This window comes from Neoarius graeffei, chromosome 18 (genome assembly GCF_027579695.1).
Source record: "Neoarius graeffei isolate fNeoGra1 chromosome 18, fNeoGra1.pri, whole genome shotgun sequence".
NCBI lineage: Eukaryota > Metazoa > Chordata > Actinopteri > Siluriformes > Ariidae > Neoarius > Neoarius graeffei.
Window position 1 is genome coordinate 15,206,819 of NC_083586.1, and position 20,756 is coordinate 15,227,574.

A 20,756-nucleotide genomic window follows, 5' to 3' on the forward strand; every position below is an offset into this window, starting at 1 on the left:
CAATCAGACAATTCAATCTGCATTTTGCATCTAATAATATATACTCTTGTGTATTATGTATTTTAAACATTTTTTGCTTGTGGGTTGTGTGTTGAGACATAATCTGTCTTTGATTTTCATTTTAAACCAAGCCAATTTTTTGGACTGCATTTTTATCCATCCTTCCATTATCTCTAGCCGCTTTATCCTGTTCTACAGGATTGCAGGCAAGCTGGAGCCTATCCCAGCTGACTACGGGTGAAAGGCGGGGTACACCCTGGACAAGTCGCCAGGTCATCTGTTAGGACTGGAACTGTTTTGGCTTCTAGAGGCCGCTGTTATTTCCTTTTCTGGTCATGTTTGTTTTGGCCTCTAGAGGTCACCACTGTGTTCTGTGTTTTGTTTTTGTCTTATTGCCTGTTTCCTGCCCCGCCCTGTCCTTAATTAGTTTGTGTATTTATACCCCTGAGTTCAGTCCTCTTGTCACGGAGTCTTTGTGCTGTTATGTTTAGCTCCAGTTACCTCTGTTCCGTGTTCCTTGCCTTTGTCTTTTTGGTTTTGCACATTGCTTTTCTTTTTGGACTTGGTATTTACTGTTTTTTGGATCTTCTGAGCGTTGGTATTTTTGCCTTTTCTTTTCTGTTTTTTTGTTTTTTTTATTTGACTTTGAACTTTTGGATATTTTATTTTTCCCTTCATCTTCTGAGCGTTTTTTGGATTATATTTTTTGGGACTGTAAATATTGTAAATAAACTTTTTGATACTTTTCTACTTCCGTCTCACGCCTCTGCACTTGAGTCATTCCCCTGGTGGCCTAGTGGGGGTTTGCTGGATTATCACACCAGCGAACCAGGTTTGCATCCCAGCAAAACCCTAACATCATCACAGGGCTGACACATAGACACAGACAACCACTCACATTCACACCTACGGTCAATTTAGAGTCACCAGTTAACCTAACCTGCATGTCTTTGGACTGTGGGGGAAACCGGAGCACCCGGAGGAAACCCATGCGGACACGGGGAGAACATGCAAACTCCGCACAGAAAGGCCCTCGCCGGCCGCTGGGCTGTGAGGCGACAGCGCTAACCACTACACCAAAGTGCCACCCTGTTTAACATCCTGGTTTGTTTAACACAGTTTTAACTCTTTGTCAGCATCCAAGTTTGAATCTTTAAACGTTTAAAATGTATAGAATTAATTATGTTTATATACATATAATTTAGGGGTGGCACGGTGGTGTAGTGGTTAGCGCTGTCGCCTCACAGCAAGAAGGTCCGGGTTTGAGCCCCGTGGCCGGCGAGGGCCTTTCTGTGCGGAGTTTGCATGTTCTCCCCGTGTCCGCGTGGGTTTCCTCCGGGTGCTCCGTTTTCCCCCACAGTCCAAAGACATGCAGGTTAGGTTAACTGGTGACTCTAAATTGACCGTAGGTGTGAATGTGAGTGTGAATGGTTGTCTGTGTCTATGTGTCAGCCCTGTGATGACCTGGCGACTTGTCCAGGGTGTACCCCGCCTTTCGCCCGTAGTCAGCTGGGATAGGCTCCAGCTTGCCTGCGACCCTGTAGGACAGGATAAAGCGGCTAGAGATAATGAGATGAGATTAAGTTTGAAATCCAATTTTTTTTAAATTTGTAATTAAATTCAAATTTAAATCATCTTTTTTTTTTGAAAATGTGATGTGTTAAGGCAATTTTTTTAAAAAGCTTAGTCTGCATTTTAACCTAAATTTAATTTGTAAAACATTTTGCATTGTATTTAAAATAGAGTTTTTAAAATTTTGTTGTAAGTAGCTAAACTACCGATTTGGATTTAAAACCCGTGTATATATGAAATCAAATTCCAACATCGAGTTTGCATTTTTAACTCAAATGAACCCAGTTTCATGTTGCACAGTTGCTTATCACGCTAAATAACTTCACCAGCTTGTGTCTGCTGTGTGATCGTTGTTGGCTCGCTCTCGCTCTCCTCCGTTCTCGCAACAACGCTGATGTGGTAGTCGACACCGGGCTCCAGCCCCCGAACTGTATAAAAATTGGTGGACGGACTCAGCGAATCCTCCAGGATGGGCAAACTCTCCCCGGCGGCCAGCACCGTAATGTGGTACCCCGTAACAGCGGAGTGGTTTACAAGTGTCCACTGAATCCCGATGGTGCTGTCGGTGACGTTGACATAGCCGAGGTCTTTCACCTTCGGCACGTCTGGAGCGAGTTCGTTTAGAAACGCGAGCAGAAGAGAAAACAGATCATGATCATGAGCAGTTAGAGATTTGATCAAAAGAGGAAATTAAAACTGGATGCATGAGATTCAAATTGACATGAAGCATGCGACAAAATTTAACAAACTAACAGTGCATGTGTTATAATGTAACTACAGATACGGCATTCACAATCACAAGAATGATGACCAGCAATCAAATCTCATGCGATTAAATTAAATGTTCATAAAAATTTCTTAAAGGTCCCATGGCATGAAATTTTCACTTTCTGAGGTTTTTTAACGTTAAAATGAGTTCCTCTGACCTTCTTAAGTCACCCCAGTGGCTAGAAATTTCATAAATGTGTAAACCAAACTATGCCCAAAATTTGAGAATGATGCGTCAAAATGGCGCGTTGATAAACTCTTCCCTTTACTACCTCAGCAAGGGAGATGATCCCCACGCCCCCCCTCTGGATTCCCACCCACTGTATGGATTGCCCCGCCCAGTTGTAGTGAGGAGACCACAGAGGACACAACAACATGGCATCACCTAAGCGAGCGAAACATGGAAATTGCGCTGTACATGGATGTGACAACACAGAAAAGAGTCTGTTTTTACTGCCGACGGGAGAGCCCCTGAAGACGCAGTGGCTTAATTTTATTTACTCCAATAATACGCCGTCGAGTCTACCTAAGACGGTGTATGTTTGTCGGAAGCATTTTCCTGAGGAATGTTTCCACAACTTGGGACAGTACAGGGCAGGTTTTGCACATCAACTGTCACTGAAGCCTGGGTCCGTACCAAGCATCCCTGCCGCATCAGCAACAAACACCGAACAAGTAAGTGTATAACTGTTAAATCGTTTTGCCGTGTTTTAAAATCGGTGCGTTAGCCTAGCAATGGCTACATTAGCTGTGCAGCTAACCGCTTCCTGCAGTTAGCCAGGTACTCTGCGCTACAAAACTAAAGAGCATGCAGCATGCTCTGTTAAACTGAGTTTAGTCTGGAAATTGACTGTAACTTATGAGCTTATGTTTGACTATTGCTCCGCAATGCATGTCTTCTGTTGGATAAGCGATATGTTGCTGTAGTTGCTGCTTCTATCCTCTTTGGTTATGGAGTGCGTGTTCAAGCCTAGGGTATTATACGTTCGTAAACTACCACTCCGAACACTCTCACTCTCTGTTCTCTGTGTCACGTTGAGTTTACGAAAGGAGTCCGAGGGAGAACGGGGTTTTGTCTTAGCAGCGTGGCTACAGGCGCTGATAGCAGCGAGTATGTGTGTGCGCAGCTTGGTCAAGCCCCTCCCACTCCGCCCATGGCCCGCCCCCACCCTCTACCCTTCCCCGCCTCCTGCTTCTCATTAGCAAAACGACGCACTGGGAAAAGCGCTGAAATGGGGCTTTCTCCCAGGAGGCTATATCTACGTGCTGAGGGTTCATTTCGAGAAAGGCTGCAGATATAACATCCGGAAACCTCCACGAGCCCGTTTAAAGCATCAACAAACCACCATGCCATGGGACCTTTAAAACAAAATTCAAGATTATATTTAGTACAGAATATTAATTATTACTATTATATCAAGGCTGCCAGAATTACAGAATTAATACAGAATTGACTGACAGCTTATCTTTCAGTTATAAATTAGCTCCAATAATCAGTCAACCTTGAAACATTAAGGATTAGAGAAAAACGTCTGTCAAGTTCTCGCAACGTTAGATCTTAGATCAGATCTTTTAGCGCCATCGTTCAGTCTCAGCGAGAAGACCACAGCTCGCCATCTTGTTTTTTTCCCTACTGACTCACACTTTGGGAATTGTGAGGATAAAGTTCGGAAAAATGAAATGAACCCCCCCCCCCCCCCCCCCACAGTGGAAGCAAATGATTTATGGTCCAAACAAAATCTCGCAGGGACCTTGCAATGTTAATTCTATTCTAGCTAAAATCTATTCACCTCAATTACTAGCAATACAAACAACACAAAGTAAAACAGTACTTCTACTTGTGTTACGATTTAGAGGAACACATCATGTTCATCGTCTGCATTAGCAAAAAATAACGCGAGTGTAACCAGAGCCTCTGCCTGATGAACCGTAGGTACCTTGTGTGATCACGGAGGAGACGGGTTCGCTCTCCAGGTCGTTTTTAACAGTGTAAACACTGACGTTGTACTCAACACCAGGGATCAGGTTCTCCAGCGTGCATGAAGTCTCCCCGCCTCGCACAAGCTCCTCCAGAGAATCCCCACGCTGCCCAGAGGTAGGCGTGCACGTCACCCGGTAACCCGTGATGTCTGAGGATGAGCAGCGTGTGGAGAGAGCGAGAAGGGAGAAGAAAGTTTAAAAATGTAATGGACGCATGAATCACATAAGAATTAATCAAAAACAAATTAAAATATAGAATAAAAAAATAAAATGCAAACTAAATAGAAAAAACAAATTAGAACAAAAAAGGAAATGAAAGTAGGAATAAAATTTTTTTATTATGGAATAAAAAAAATTATATCTTGGGGGGGATAACAATTTGCGTTTTTAAAGGGATAGTTCGGGATTTTTGACATGAATCTGTATGGCATCCCCATCAATAGTGTCGTGCAAACACACTGACTTACCCCCTGACAGCATCCTGTGAGTCCAGTTCTTGTCCAGTTTTGGTCCAGACAAAAGTAGTCCGGCAAGTTTGTTGGGGTCACGAAAGTAAAACGTTTTTCGTCTCAAAACAGTATGTGTTCAAAAGAGTGATATATTTGCATCACAAAACCGTTGCCAAATAAAAAGTCAGACCTCGAAATCGCTTGGCACTATTTTCCTGCGCGCTGCCGGCTTCATCCAGCTGCGGCTCCAGCTTCAAGGATAAGCTGGAGCCGCATAAGTAGGAGTCCCGGCGGGTGGTTTGTATTCGATTCGTTTATATCCCGACCTTGTTAGCTGTCACATTTATGTTCATGGACCCGGTAAGCTGGTAAATAATATTTATTATTATTTTTTTTCTTTACCAAATTCTAACAGAAAACGAGAGCGCCCGAAAGGGAAAGCTGAGCCGAGCCGCCTCACGGCTGTAATGCAAATTGCTTTCCTCCTCAGTATACAAGTGCGCTTCCATGTCAGGGAAAAAGAAACTACCACTGCTGCCTATGTAGTGCCCTATTTATACAAATAGGAGTCATTCAGGATTCAGCCATGACACGGAGCAAAAACATGGCTCATATTGTATAAATAGGGCACTACATGAATGACTCATATTTGTATAAATAGGGCACTACATAGGCAGCAGTGGTAGTTTCTTTTTCCCTGCCATGGAAGCGCACTTGTATACTGAGGAGGAAAGCAATTTGCATTACAACCGTGAGGCGGCTCGGCTCAGCTTTCCCTTTCGGGCGCTCTCGTTTTCTGTTAGAATTTGGTAAAGAAAAAAAATAATAATAAATATTATTTACCAGCTTACCGGGTCCATGAACATAAATCTGACAGCTAACAAGGTCGGGATATAAACGAATCGAATACAAACCACCCGCCGGGACTCCTACTTATGCGGCTCCAGCTTATCCTTGAAGCTGGAGCCGCAGCTGGATGAAGCCGGTAGCGCGCAGGAAAATAGTGCCAAGCGATTTCGAGGTCTGACTTTTTATTTGCCAACGGTTTTGTGATGCAAATATATCACTCTTTTGAACACATACTGTTTTGAGACGAAAAACGTTTTACTTTCGTGACCCCAACAAACTTGCCGGACTACTTTCGTCTGGACCAAAACTGGACAAGAACTGGACTCACAGGATGCTGTCAGGGGTAAGTCAGTGTGTTTGCACGACACTATTGATGGGGATGCCATACAGATTCATGTCAAAAATCCCCAACTATCCCTTTAAGTCATTACATTACAACATCACTATAAAAATGTGAAAATGTGAAAATATTTTTACCGTGGTTCTATGACAAAAACAAAAGTGTAATTGTAAAAAAAAAAAAATGTTCTGTTTGTATGGTAATAAATATATAAACAAAGCTAAAGTTCTGACCTTGTTCTGAAGCTGTAAAAAAAAAAAGTTCTGCACAAGAGACTTAGGGCCCGTTTACACGAGGACGCTGTCGGGTAAAAACGACTAAATATTTTATCGGAAGTGCCTTTCGTCTACACAGGGACGGCGTTTCCGAGGCTGAAAAACGGATAAAATTGAAAACGCCTTCCAGAGTGGATAAGTTAAAAACGGCCCCCGTTGCATATCCGTCTAAACTACCCAATACGCCAAACTCTGCTCGGATCTGCTCACGTCGGGTACGCGTTTACGTCATACATATGTCATATACTGCACATGCCAGCCCGGGAAGTAAGAAAGTAAGTAAAAAAGTAAGAGCATGTCTGATTACATCGATCCAACGGACCTTCAAGCTGCTCTGGCAGCTTTAATAAACGTCCAGGAGTCCTTCGAACATCTACACCGAATCTGCACATATACCGTTAATGAACAGAGGCGGGTATACTGTAGTATGCTCTTACTTTTTTACTTACTTTCTTACTTACCATAGCCAGAGTAGTCAAAGTTTTCGCGGCGCAGATGTGCAGATCAGACAAGACGGAAGATGTTGCGCATGCGTGCAGACATAGCGGAGGTCTTTCACAGCACCGCCTGGCATGCACATCTGTGACAGAGCGCAATGCATCTGTCACTAAACAGCGGTTCCTCCCGCTGGTCATGTTTCAATGTTCAAGTGCAATGGACTAAACCACAGTTGCAAAGACATTCCAAATACAATCTGTGTTGTGGGTTTGGTAATGGGGGCTTTACAAGTATGTTTTGTTACGGGTACATTTGTTACAACTTTTAGATATGTAAACCTGAAATGTTTGGTACACGTGTTCATAGTAAAAGACGCGACACAGGTTTAAACAGCACAAGCATTTATTAGTTTTCACTATAAACAATAGCGTGTAAAGATTCATTAAGTGTGCACGTTTAACATCTGAATCCTTTTCTGCTAGAGTTTATCTAACATCAGCCAGAAATGTTTGTGGCCATTTACCTGCTGTAGTCTTCCGGGTGCGGGACCAAAGCAGAATGCAGGTCTGAAAGCGCTTTTCAAGGTTTCTTCCGCGATGTGCGGGAAAGCAGCTCATTAGAGCGGAGAGAAATGGTCTAAAAATCTTAAGTAAGTGTTTGTTGTAATATTTAAGGTCTGCACATTGTTGTAGGAGTGTAATGCATGCAGTGAAAATGTTTAGAACTGTTAAAATCTGTCTAGATGTGTTGATTGATTTTAATTGTGTTAAGACTGTGCCGTAGTCTTTTAAATATGCGCTGCACTGTTCACTGGGGGGATGGCCTCTGCAGGGAGAGGATGCATGACTTGAGCTCTGTGTGAGTAATGCCAGAGTAGCCTAGCTTGCGTGGGCATTTTGTCCCAGAATTTTTTTTTTGTTTGGTTTTGTCATCAGTGTTTTTTTGTTTGTTTGTCCTGTTTGTGTTAACTGCCGGCTTAAGAATAAAAAGAAAACTATTTTTGTACAAGAATTTTCCTTGTTTTGCTCATCATTCTGACTGACTACTCCATATTACAACATCCAATTGAATTCCACACATTTATGCGTCACCGTATAGACGCAGATTTCCTCCTTGAAAACGGTCGTGTAGACGCGGAAAAAAGTGAGAACAAAAACGGACTTTTGCGTTTTTGTTTCAGACCGTTCCCGTGTAAAGTGGGCCTTAGGGTGTATTCAGACCAGGATAGTTCGATAGTTCACTTGCTTTGGTCCGAACCAAATGTTTTTTTTTATTTTTTCATTTTGGTGCGGTTCGCTTTCACACTGTACATTTTAGTAAGCGGACCAAAATCTGTCAACAAAGCCACGCGCCCTGAGGTCGTTCAGCTATTGGTCAGAGACGACACGCGCACAAAGCGTTAAGTTCAAAAGTAGTCATGGAGGCTTTCCGTGCTGTTATTCTTTTTAATGTCATCAAAGCTATATGTTTTTTCCAGTTTTTACTGTTTTCACAATTGTGCGATTACTATGCTGTTGTACAAGTAATTTATCAACGACGACGACAAAGGGCAAGGCGGCTACGGAGGATAGCGCTGATGAGCGCACATCATGTTGTGACAGTTCTGGCTCTTCACGCAATAGATGAATTTCTTTTTTGCGTCGCTAGTACCGCCACTTTTTGAAAGAATGTCCCTGATTTTAATGTAGGTCTGACGGAGTTTCTTCACTTTTAGCCGACATTGTTCTGGGGAGCGCGTGAACCCCTTCTCCTTCAGTTTCTCACTGAATACAGCAAACACATCGGCATTTTTGTGTGTTCTCTCCAAAAGCTCAGATATGTGGACATCTGCCCATATATCCACAAGGGTACGCGTTTCTTCCTCGGCCCACGTTTGCCCCCTACTCATTTTTTGTACTCGCCTACCACTGGTGACTGAACGACCCTTGACAACCGAAACAGTGTTTGCACTTTGCGGTGGAGTGTCAAGACTCTGTTTCCCATAATGCTCGACAAACGATGGAAGCTCCTGAGGTACAAAAAAGCAAAACTGTCGGATTAGGTCCGGTCTGCTTTCACACCTCCAAAAGATCCGCACCAGGGTTCCTTTGGTCCGGACCGAGTCCGACCTTGCAGCTCGGTCTCGGTCCGCTTGTTTGGTCCGGACCAGAGTTCGGTGGTTTGTATTCAGACCAACCCAAAAGGTCCGGACCAAGGGAAATTTGGTTCGTTTGGTCCGGACCAAACAACGTAGGTGTGAATACGCCCTAAAAAACCTCTCTTTTTAAAAGTTCTGATTGTTCCTATTGCGATCAAAACCCGTTCGGCATTACTACCCTTCACGGTAACACTAACACACAGAGACACACAGCTGAGGTGTGTATTTACCGGGAGTGGTGCTGTCACGCCAGCGCACGTTGAGGTTGCCCGTGTCGGGGTTGGACACCAGGTTCAGCTGACTCGGTGGAGACAACGCTACAGAACAAACAAGAAAACGAAACGCTTTAATATTCGCACCAAACACACATCGACTTTTCTGCACGCTCTTCCTACATGTCCTTCTCTTTTGAGTTTCTTACGTGTAACGACGTTGCGCGTGATGGGGCTGCCCTGCTTCTTGCCGTTGAAGATGGGCTGCAGGCTGTATGTGTACTCCACTCCGGGGGTCAGGCCTGAGATGTAGATACTTCCTGAGCCAGAGGTCACGACCCTGGGAGCCTCACCGCCCTGACTGGGCTTCACTGACAACTGATTTAAACACACGCACAACCAAAAAGTCATTATTGTTGAGAGAACACTGTTGTGGTACAAACAAGGAACAGTGACCGTGGAAATGACACAAAACTGTAGAGAATGTCAACATTTGATTAATTATTAAAAGGACTCTGTTTAACTATAATTAGCTATTAAAATTATGCTAATCAAGCGCTAACCAAACGCCCATGGCTTTCCAATACTTCATGAGAAATACAGGAAGTCCAAAAGTGGTTAAAATAGTGAGAATACTGTTGCTAGGCAACTAGGAAGCAATGACAAATTATATGCTCTCTCGTGACTAAAAGTAATCGCTTCGCTCGGCAAGTCTTTGTATACAGGCAAAGAAAAGGCAAAGCGATAACAGGAATGAGAGCAAAGTGTTGAGAATAACATTTTTCCTCAGATGTTTTGGTCATTTCTTTAAAAAAAAAGGCTTGCTTCAACTAAAATGACGCTGTAATTCCATTTAGCATCAGCTGCTTGAGACTGAATGTGATGTCATGTGTTTACCCTGTAGCTGAAGCGAGGAACAGGGGTCCAGGAGATGATGATGGATGTGTCTGTGATGTCCGTGGTGACACGGGGGGCGTTACCGAATGGCACAGCTGAGCAACAAAAACACGAGACGCAAAATGACTTGGTGTTAGTGTCGATTCCACTGACACTCCTCACTGCTAATGTCAAAACTCTTTAATTACTCTTTTTAAAAATGTTAGTCGTATGGCATATGCATAGGTTTTAGTGCTGCTTTTACGACATGGCCAATTGCTCCTGCTGTGTTTGAATATTGAAAAGCAGCTCCAATTATCCAATCCTTCAAAAAAAAAAAAAAATTGCGAGCAATGTCAATGTCTGTTTCTTTTCAACAGCTTTTTGGTAGCCAAACACCTGACATCTACAAATTCCTACCGGTTTTTGTTTATTCTTAGCAAAGTTATTTTTCAAGCTAACTATGTGGCTTGAACTTCCGACTCTGTGGTAGTTAGCTACATAGCCTTGCCTTTGCTGAATTTTCATTGTAAACTCACAGGTGGTGACTGTTGCAGAGTTGCCCTCGCTCAGCGTGTTGCCCTGCTCCGAGTGCACCGTGATGGTGTACACCGTGTCCGGCCGCAGATTCTCGATGGTGAACTGGGTCTCCTCGGGCCGGACCCGTAGCTGCTTCTCAGGAGTGGAGTCCTCTGCGGTTACGAAGATGCGATAACCGGTGATTTGGGCCTGTGGAGCGGACCACACCACTAGAACAGTGTCTTCTGTAACTTCTGGGAAGCGCAGGTCTGTAGGAGCGTCAGGAACTTAAGGAACAAGAGATCAAAGGTTAACAATGGGGAAATCTGGATCATATCGCTTGAATAATTACTATATGTGACGCCTCACCGAATCCAGGGACACATGTCGACCGAAACGAATCCGAGATAATTGCAAAAGAAGCATTTTTTTTCGAAATTTGTAATTTTCGTTTTTTTCCATCATGTGCAAGTTGAGATCTTGAAGAATGCAATCAGTATTTCAGATAATAGATTGTTTTGTTGGAAAAGCATACATTTTTTGTTGCAAATTGTCTCGTTTTTGTCAGGACTGTAGCCTGCTGGGGGGTGTGGGTAAATTACCATATGGGCCATTCACATGATGATTTAAGTCTTTTTTTTTTTTTTCGCGAATCAACTGTATGATATGAGCTGAGCTCGTGGCTACTTACAGTTAGGTCCATATATATTTGGACACTGACACAAATTTGCTTTTTTTTACCTGTTTACTGAAACATATTCAAGTTATAGTTATATAATGGACATGGACATAAAGTCCAGACTTTCAGCTTTCATTTGAGGGTATCCACATTAAAATTGGATGAAGGGTTTAGGAGTTTCAGCTCCTTAACATGTGCCACCCTGTTTTTAAAGGGACCAAAAGTAATTGGACAATTGACTCAAAGGCTATTTCATGGGCTGGTGTGGGAAATTCCTTCGTTATGTCACTCAATTAAGCAGATAAAAGGCCTGGAGTTGATTTGAGGTGTCGTGCTTGCATTTGGAAGATTTTGCTGTGAAGAAAACATGTGGTCAAAGGAGCTCTCCATGCAGGTGAAACAAGCCATCCTTAAGCTGCAAAAACAGAAAAAACCCATCCGAGAAATTGCTACAATATTAGGAGTGGCAAAATCTACAGTTTGGTACATCCTGAGAAAGAAAGAAAGCACTGATGAACTCATCAGTGTAAAAAGACCTGGACGCCCACAGAAGACAACAGTGGTGGATGATCGCAGAATAATTTCCATGGTGAAGAGAAACCCCTTCACAACAGCCAACCAAGTGAACAACACTCTCCAGGAGGTAGGCGTATCAATATCCAAATCTACCATAAAGAGAAGACTGCATGAAAGTAAATACAGAGGGTTCACTGCATGGTGCAAACCACTCATAAGCCTCAAGAATAAAAAGGCTAGATTGGACTTTGCTAAAAAACATCTAAAAAAGCCAGCACAGTTCTGCAAGAACATTCTTTGGACAGATAAAACCAAGATCAACCTCTACCAGAATGATGGAAAGAAAAAAGTATGGTGAAGGCGTGGTACAGCTCATGATCCAAAGCATACCACATCATCTGTAAAACACGGCGGAGGCAGTGTGATGGCTTGGGCATGCATGGCTGCCGGTGGCACTGGGTCACTAGTGTTTATTGATGATGTGACACAGGACAGAAGCAGCCGGATGAATTCTGAGGTATTCAGAGACATACTGTGTGCTCAAATCCAGCCAAACTGATTGGTTGGCGTTTCATAATACAGATGGACAATGACCCAAAACATAAAGCCAAAGCAACCCAGGAGTTTATTAAAGCAAAGAAGTGGAATATTCTTGAATGGCCAAGTCAGTCACCTGATCTCAACCCAATTGAGCATGCATTTCACTTGTTAAAGACTAAACTTCAGACAGAAAGGCCCACAAACAAACAGCAACTGAAAACCGCTGCAGTAAAGGCCTGGCAGAGCATTAAAAAGGAGGAACCACAGTGTCTGGTGATGTCCATGAGTTCAAGACTTCAAGCAGTCATTGCCAACAAAGGGTTTTCAACCAAGTATTAGAAATGAACATTTTATTTACAATTATTTAATTTATCCAATTACTTTTGAGCCCCTGAAATGAAGGGATTGTGTTGAAAAAATGCTTCAGTTCCTCACATTTTTATGCAATCATTTTGTTCAACCCACTGAATTAAAGCTGAAAGTCTGAACTTCAACTGCATCTGAATTGTTTTGTTCAAAATTCATTGTGGTAATGTACAGAACCAAAATTAGAAAAATGTTGCATCTGTCCAAATATTTATGGACCTAACTGTAACCTGCATACAGGCATGTAATTTCACTATGGAATGAGCAAGCTAAACAGAGCGCAGAGGAGCTGAAACACCGCGAAGCAAACAGACACACGGTAGTTACATCGGAGATGACCATTTCTAGCAAAAAAAAAAACCAACCAAAAGGAAGTGTTCTAGGATTACATTCCATCGGAGGCATTGGTGTGTGCAAGGTGACGTTTCTCTTTCTGATGGGGTAAGTTTATTAATCTAAGGTTGTGTGGTTATTTTTGCATGTAACGGAGAGTGTTGTGGTTTGGTTACATGAAACTAGCGTTGTGTTAGTTGTGTCATCATCGTGCTATCTTTCTTTCTAATGGTGTGAGTAATTTTTCAACCACAAAACGTTAAAGTATACTTTAGGACTTATTTTTGTACTTCATAATTGTGTTGGGCATACTTTGCATGGAAGGAAAATTGACGTGGTGATCTTTGTTTACATGAAAGTAGTATCGTGCTAGCTCGTAGGGGGTGGGGCTTTCCTTAATGTCATGCAAATGAGCACCATTCTGTGCCCGCCCTGCACCCAGAGTAGCTGAGATGGAAAACTTTGAGGGCGATTTTCTCCCTTTTCTGTTTTAAGAAGTATACACTTTCAAAAGGCCACACATTCTTCAAATATTGTCAGATCTCCACATGGAAGGCATTATTGGAAAGCTTAGAAACTGTACTTTCTGAATCTGTCAATAACTCAAAATGCCCCCGGGCCGACATGTGTCCCTGGATTCCGTTATCTGACACATATATGAATATGCGTAGACTCACGAGTTGACTTCTCGCCCACCAGCGGCTCGCTCTCAGTTGTACCGAAGACAGTGTGGATGTAGAAGCGGTACAAGGTGCCGGGCTGCAGGTGTGTGATCTCAGCATAGGCGTTGGGCGTGGTGGGGAGCTGGAGTGGCTTCTGTGTCGTGCGGTCGTCCGAACTCACGGGTTCATAGGTCACGCGGTAGCCTGACACCTCGCTGGGTGGTCCGGTCCATGTGATCGTGATCTTCACATCAGTGACCTCATAGAACTGCAGCTCGGTCGGTGCCTGGACATGCTCTGTAGGCGGAGTCACATAAAGTCGCGTTAAAACACAAAGAAAGGATTCAGATGAACATAAAGACGAATTAAGGTGGAATCCTGACATGACACTGTTGTTCAGTGTGTAATATCGTTATTATGGAGCCCAGCGGTGTATCGCACAGTGCGGCACAATCCGTGACTCTGTCGAGGTGTTGCGTTTATGTCTGTAAATATTCTATCAGAGGACGCAGCATGGACTGCACAAAAACATTATCCAAACAAGCCAGGGAAGGAGGGCGGAAGGAAGGAAGGAAGGAAGGAAGGAAGAAAGAAAGAAAGAAAGAAAGAAAGAAAGAAAGAAAGAAAGAAAGAAAGAAAGAGATTAAAAACAAAATGAAAAAGAAAGTAAGAAATAAAATAGATGGACAGTAAAAAGGAAACAAGAAATTAAGAAAGAATACAAAATAAAAAAGGGGGAGGGTTGAAAATAAATTAAAAATATAAATGAATAAATAAATAAATGGACAGAAAGAAAGAAAGAAAAAAAGAAAGAAAGAAAGATTAAAAACAAAATGAAAAGAAAGTAAGAAATAAAATAGATGGACAGTAAAAAGGAAACAAGAAATTAAGAAAGAATACAAAATAAAAAAGGGGGAGGGTTGAAAATAAATTTAAAATATAAATGAATAAATAAATAAATGGACAGAAAGAAAGAAAGAAAGAAAGAAAGAAAGAAAGATTAAAAACAAAATGAAAAGAAAGTAAGAAATAAAATAGATGGACAGTAAAAAGGAAACAAGAAATTAAGAAAGAATACAAAATAAAAAAGGGGGAGGGTTGAAAATAAATTAAAAATATAAATGAATAAATAAATAAATGGAAGGAAAGAAAGAAAGAAAGAAAGAAAGAAAGAAAGAAAGAAATGCAAAAAATTAAGAATAAAAAATAAAAAAAAAGAGGGAGAGCTGAAAATAAAGAAACAAATTAGGAAGAAAAATAGTAAAAATGAAAGAAAAAATAAAAGGAAAGAAATGAGAGAAAGAAACAGAAGAAAGGACAAAAAAGAAAAACTAAAAAAGAAAGAAGTTAATGAGTGACAAAATGAATAAAGAATATGAATGAGAAAATAAAAATTTGGGGAATAAGAAAGAAAGACAGAAAAAGGGGGGAGTGAATGTGGGCGGAGCGCAAAGAGTTATATAAAAACCATTCAAATCTTACTGAGCTTCACCCATCCACCATTACAGACCTCCTGCTGGATGTTGCCTATGGCACCTTTAATGCCAGGCGTTATTTGGTTTGTCTCTTACCGGGATGCGACTCTCCGGCGGTGTAGACTTGCAGCACCACCGGTTTACTCTCCAGGTTTCCCTTCACGGCGAAAATGCTCACATTATATGACTGTCCGGGCCGGAGGTCAACCAGGGTCCAAGAGGTCACCGTCTCAGGCAGGGTGAGCTCAGTGCTGCTGCCTTCAATGGATGGGGTGTACACCACACGGTAACCTACACACACACACACACACACAATAAATACAATTATAGTCTGGAATTCCGGATGAATGGAACACTTCCGTAATAAGAGTTTGGAATGTACCAGTGATCGGTGCCTCTGGTTTGGTCCAGGAGATCACGATGGACCTTTCGCCAACATCCGTAACTCTGTGATCGGTCGGAGTATCAGGAGCTGAGTATCACAAACACGATTCGATACACATTAGCCTCTCGGTAGCTGCTTTGCTCAGAGCTGGCACGTGTCGCTCCTGTAATTAACAAGCTAACAAAGAGCCAACTCTTTCAAAAATGTTATATCAGATTCTAACTCTAGAGACGAAAGTGGAGCAAAGAAAAAAAAAACCCTTCATTCTAGTGCATTTTAGTACTTATTTTCACCAAAACAAGTTATAACTTTTAAGCCTTTTTCTTTCATGTAGATTAATGATTAACATGTCTAAAATATCATATTTAATTCCCCTAGTTAATGAGTAATTTTCAGGAGTGCGTTTAGAAAACGCGGTGATTTTCCTGCTACACAGTTCATTACTTTGGAAAAAAAAATCAGACAGTTGAAGGTAAACTCAGCAAAATCCCAAAACAGTACTGTTAAAAAGTAAAGATCTGTTAGAGTTTCTAAAGCTTTAGGTTTCAATGTTGGGGACATTGATAGTCTGGCTAACGTGACTTCAAAGCTCTACGAGCATTTGGTCTGGCAAAGATATTAAGCCCAACCGTTTCCCAGAGCCCGTGGTTGACCCGCCTCCCTGAAATGCCTCAGTTTGCTACTGGTCGAAGCCAGAAAAGGCTGTGACGAAGCTTAAACCAATCACATCACTCTTTCCTCTGACGTATGTGACGCGACGGGGCTAACTGGTAGATTAAACTCTTACCGAAGCCGGTCGGGAGCAAGGCGAAAGCGTCCTTCCTTTCAATAAATACCTCCAGGGCTGCTCTTTGCTCCGTTTTCAATGAGAACTTGCTCCATGTTCGTAATGTTTCTAGTGAATGAAGCGCTTCCGGCATAGATTCTGTAAACAATCTATGGCTTCCGGTCGCAGTTCTACTACGTCAGTGCCTTGAACACGCCTCTACCCAGGGCCGTTGGAGATGCTCAAAGTTGATTGGTTCCCGATTTTTCGGGAGCTTGGAAGAGCTGGAGATAGCTTGCCTGGCCAGACTAAGCTCGCAACAGGACCTCGTGTTGCGTCACACTTAGGATGGGCGGGCCCAGGCTAGGACATTGAGCCTCGTTTATCAATCTTTTAGTAGAGTTGTGCGTTTGCAGAAGCTAAAGTGAACTAAACATTTCCAATTCAGATTTATGCGAGTTGAAGCCAATTGTTTACATTAGTTCGTATTGTCTGTAAATTTAAACACACCAATGAATACCAAATTTCTCATATAAATCGGGGCATAGTGTGTTTGTGTCACACACTGACTGGCAGCCTGAGTGCATTATGTAACAAAAAATAATGACCATTGCTAGTTTTAGGCAGCTTAGAAACCGGCTCTTCCATTATTGCTGTTTCTTCCACGTTTTCTTGATGCTGTGTTCTAGAAACGGCACTAAAACTCAGCTTCGAAACCACAAAATGCAACTTCTCATCTCATCTCATTATCTGTAGCCGCATTATCCTGTTCTACAGGGTCGCAGGCGAGCTGGAGCCTATCCCAGCTGACTATGGGTGAAAGGCGGGGTACACCCTGGACAAGTCGCCAGGTCATCACAGGGCCGACACATAGACACAGACAACCATTCACACTCACATTCACACCTACGCTCAATTTAGAGTCACCAGTTAACCTAACCTGCATGTCTTTGGACTGTGGGGGAAACCAGAGCACCCGGAGGAAACCCACACGGACACGGGGAGAACATGCAAACTCCACACAGAAAGGCCCTCGCCGGCCACGGGGCTCGAACCCGGACCTTCTTGCTGTGAGGCGACAGCGCTAACCACTACACCACCGTGCCGCCCCAAAATGCAACTTTGATGGAAAAAAAATATAATAAATTGCTACCCCTCTTCACGTCAAAAGAAGGAGGAAAGTTTGGCTTGTTCTGACATGGCGAATTATTAACACGAGGAAATACTTGTAATTCGCGACTAAAAAGACTGCAGCTACACTGGCAGCTTGAACATGCTTTCTAGTGCGATTGTGTTGCGCTTGCGCAGAACGGTGTCAGTCCTGCGCGCCTTAGCACGTGCACCTGAAGGCGCGCCTAACGAGCTCCGGCACGCGCGCCGTTAACAAAGAACACCTGTCTTTAATCGATGAACTGTGTTTGGGCTATTTAAGGACTGCGCCCATGCAAGGACGATGCGAAGTATTACGCCTCGTCTAGGAACGCGAAAAATCCGAAAAATAAATTTCTCCATTCGGAAAACCGGAGATTTTCAAGAGTTTTGTCAAATATCCGGATTTCCGGGTAAATCCGGAAGACTTTCATCCCTGTAACTCACTAGCTAACCATGTAATGTAGCAGCCAGCTGGTTGGTTAGGGAGCAAAAACAAGGAGCCTGACTTATTCAGCTACCTAGATGCCTTATGAACAGCTAGCATAGGCCACTAGCCAGGGTTATATTAGTCAGCTTCAAAGCTAGTGAATGTTGCTTGCTGTTTTTTTTGTGGCGCGTTAGCTCGCTATGTTACAAATTAGTGGGGGACAAAAGTCGCTGAAAATTCTCTTTAACAATTTAAAGGTATTCTTCAGGTAAACTCCGTTTGGTAATTATCTAGCTAAGTAGCTAGTATGTTAGCTAGTATGTTAGCTATCTCTTAGTGTATTAACTTTGCATTTAGTCGCTAGCTTTGGCAAGAAATACACGTCTTTCTTAAAGTGCCATTCCACCATTGGATGCATTCTTTGGCATAAAATACAATATATTTTGACAACATATATAAATGGTATCACTAGATAGAGAAATCTTTTAGCTTCAAAATGATATATCAAACAATTTTTTGACAACGACAAGTATATTAATTTTGCGACCAAAGTCACCTACCCTTTTAATTTCCGCGCGTGATGTCATCGGCAGGTTCCCCTTCTTGGGTACCACGTGACGTGTGACGTGGCACATATTATCAGCAATGGCGGATAGAACGCGATAAAAATAATACCAATAAATCTAGCTAATACCAATAAATCTAGCTAACTGAAAGATTAACTCAAAATGTTTCGCAATTTTTTTGGCCCCCATATACGAGGAGAAATGACTCTCTCACTTTGGGGGTTTCCTGGTCTAAAAATAGACCGACACGTGGTACACAAGAAGGGGAACCTGCCGATGACATCACGTTTCACTACCGCGCGGAAATTAAAAGGGTAGGTGACTTTGGTCGCAAAATTAATATTCTTGTCGTTGTCAAAAAATTATGTTTGATATATCATTTTGAAGCTAAAAGATTTCTCTGTCTAGTCATGTTGTCATAAAATATATTGTATTTTATGCCAAAGAATACATCCAATGGTGGAATGGCACTTTAAGAGCATTCTTGATATTTTTTTTTTCCCAATCAAAAATCAAAACCTCTCTCTAGCAGAGAGCAAAATAATTTATCCGTACCGGTGGTCTGAGTGGTGGTCAGGATGAGGTTTTGTTCTCCTTCTGGCTCGACTTCATAAACCTGAACCTGGTACGTTCGGCCTGGCAGGAGGTCATCAATGTTCACTGATGTGGCCGTGCGCGGGAGGTCTAAAAATAAATAAATAAATAACAGGTGAAAATTACAATCCGATACACTGCTGAAGGAGTAGCATTTTTTGTTTTTTGATCAACAATGTTTAAACTATTAATATTTACCAATTTATTCATTTCTAAATACAAGTTTGTCCGCTTCAGATTTTTTAATCGGCACGCTAGTTTGTGTGTTAGCCTGTTTGTTCGAACGCTATACTGCTCGAAGTTTGTGACTATATCGAGTTTGAAAGTGTTCTCGTTACCGATCACTTCGGGCTTGGCTCCTGCCTCAGAGAGTTCGTACTGCACTCTGAATCCGGAGATGGTGTCAGACGCCGACGTCCAGGAAACGACGAAACTGTTGGATGTGATCTCGGTGATGGATTCAGACGTGTCCACCACTCGAACGGGCTGAGTGGTCACGCCTTCCGTAGGAACCACTAGAACCAAAGAAATGTGAACATGTTTACTGCGCTGCAAAAAAACGATGTCTTAGCAAGTGAAAATATCTTGGAAATAGTTGAAACGATCGAGCGTATTTCCTGTTAGAAGAACACAAGACACCGACTCTGAGATTATTAAACCTGGTTCTAGATTGCGACCAACTTATTCTAAGATATCTTACCAAGTCCATGCAGCAAGATAATTTCACTAGTAATCAGTAATTTTCTCCTCAAATTCAGTTTGCCGCAGTGTGGGATGTTCGTTGACTATAATATTACTCCTGAGATTAACTTTACTATAATGCTAGCATATTCAATACTAATTAGCTCCAAGGGAAGGGAACAAAACCTGAGAGGAAATATATGAAGTGACGTACGCGAGCCGGAGGACGTGGTAAAGTCGAATCTGGTCACCTCTTTCTGACCGTAGTTCAGGATGCTAATCAGCTGACCCTCGTAGGTAAGCCCCGGTTTAAGGCCTGAGAGGGTGTAGGAGTTGATGTGACCAGGAATAATGACCTCCTGCCACGGAGTCCGTGTGTTTTTCTGTTAAAAATAACGACATAACAGTCAAAGAAGAAATGCTCTGCACTTCCATTTCTTTCCTTTTTCACTCATCCCTTTGTTTAAGCCATTCTTTCCATCATGTTTCGTTTTCCTCACTTATTCCTACTGCTTACTGTCAAATCTGTCTTTTTCGTCCTTTTAGCATCTCTCTTGTATTCTCTCTTTTTCTTATTTATCCCCAAGTCATTTCTTTTCTTCTTGCCTTCCTTCTTAACCCCATCCCACGTTCCTCTTTCTATCTTTTATTTAACCCAATTCCCTTCTTTCTTCGTTTTTCATTTCTCACTTCTTTTTTGCTCTCTTACAAATAAACAGTTATTTCTCGGTACTTTGGCAAATACAGTGGTGCTTGAAAGTTTGTGTTAGAATTTTCTATATTTCTGCATAAATATGACCTAAAACATCATCAGATTTTCACACAAGTCCTAAAAGTAGATAAAGAGAACCCAGTTAAACAAATGAGACAAAAATATTATACTTGGTCATTTATTTATTGAGGAAAATGATCCAATATTACATATCTGTGAGTGGCAAAAGTATGTGAACCCTTGCTTTCAGTATCTGGTGTGACCCCCTTGTGCAGCAATAACTGCAACTAAACGTTTGCGGTAACTGTTGATCAGTCCTGCACACCGGCTTGGAGGAATTTTAGCCCGTTCCTCCATACAGAACAGCTTCAACTCTGGGATGTTGGTGGGTTTCCTCACATGAGCTGCTCGCTTCAGGTCCTTCAACATTTCCATTGGATTAAGGTCAGGACTTTGACTTGGCCATTCCAAAACATTAACTTTATTC

The 20,756-nt window shown here is 42.2% G+C and overlaps 1 protein-coding gene across 5 annotated transcripts in view; it reads right to left on the reverse strand.

The window, feature by feature from the left end:
* The window catches only part of fn1b (fibronectin 1b), a 129,527-nt gene that overhangs the window by 41,671 nt on the left and 67,100 nt on the right, over window positions 1-20,756 (reverse strand). For all 5 annotated transcript variants that reach the window (XM_060898458.1, XM_060898457.1, XM_060898460.1 and 2 more), the window contains 12 exons: window positions 19,772-19,940; window positions 19,215-19,391; window positions 18,838-18,966; window positions 15,369-15,458; window positions 15,083-15,277; window positions 13,527-13,808; window positions 10,436-10,702; window positions 9,918-10,012; window positions 9,230-9,398; window positions 9,039-9,125; window positions 4,278-4,469; window positions 1,899-2,177 (listed from right to left, as the gene is read on the reverse strand). In XM_060898458.1, coding sequence (XP_060754441.1) covers window positions 1,899-2,177; window positions 4,278-4,469; window positions 9,039-9,125; window positions 9,230-9,398; window positions 9,918-10,012; window positions 10,436-10,702; window positions 13,527-13,808; window positions 15,083-15,277; window positions 15,369-15,458; window positions 18,838-18,966; window positions 19,215-19,391; window positions 19,772-19,940 — 2,131 coding nt within the window. The remainder of the gene's footprint in view (window positions 1-1,898; window positions 2,178-4,277; window positions 4,470-9,038; window positions 9,126-9,229; window positions 9,399-9,917; window positions 10,013-10,435; window positions 10,703-13,526; window positions 13,809-15,082; window positions 15,278-15,368; window positions 15,459-18,837; window positions 18,967-19,214; window positions 19,392-19,771; window positions 19,941-20,756) is intronic.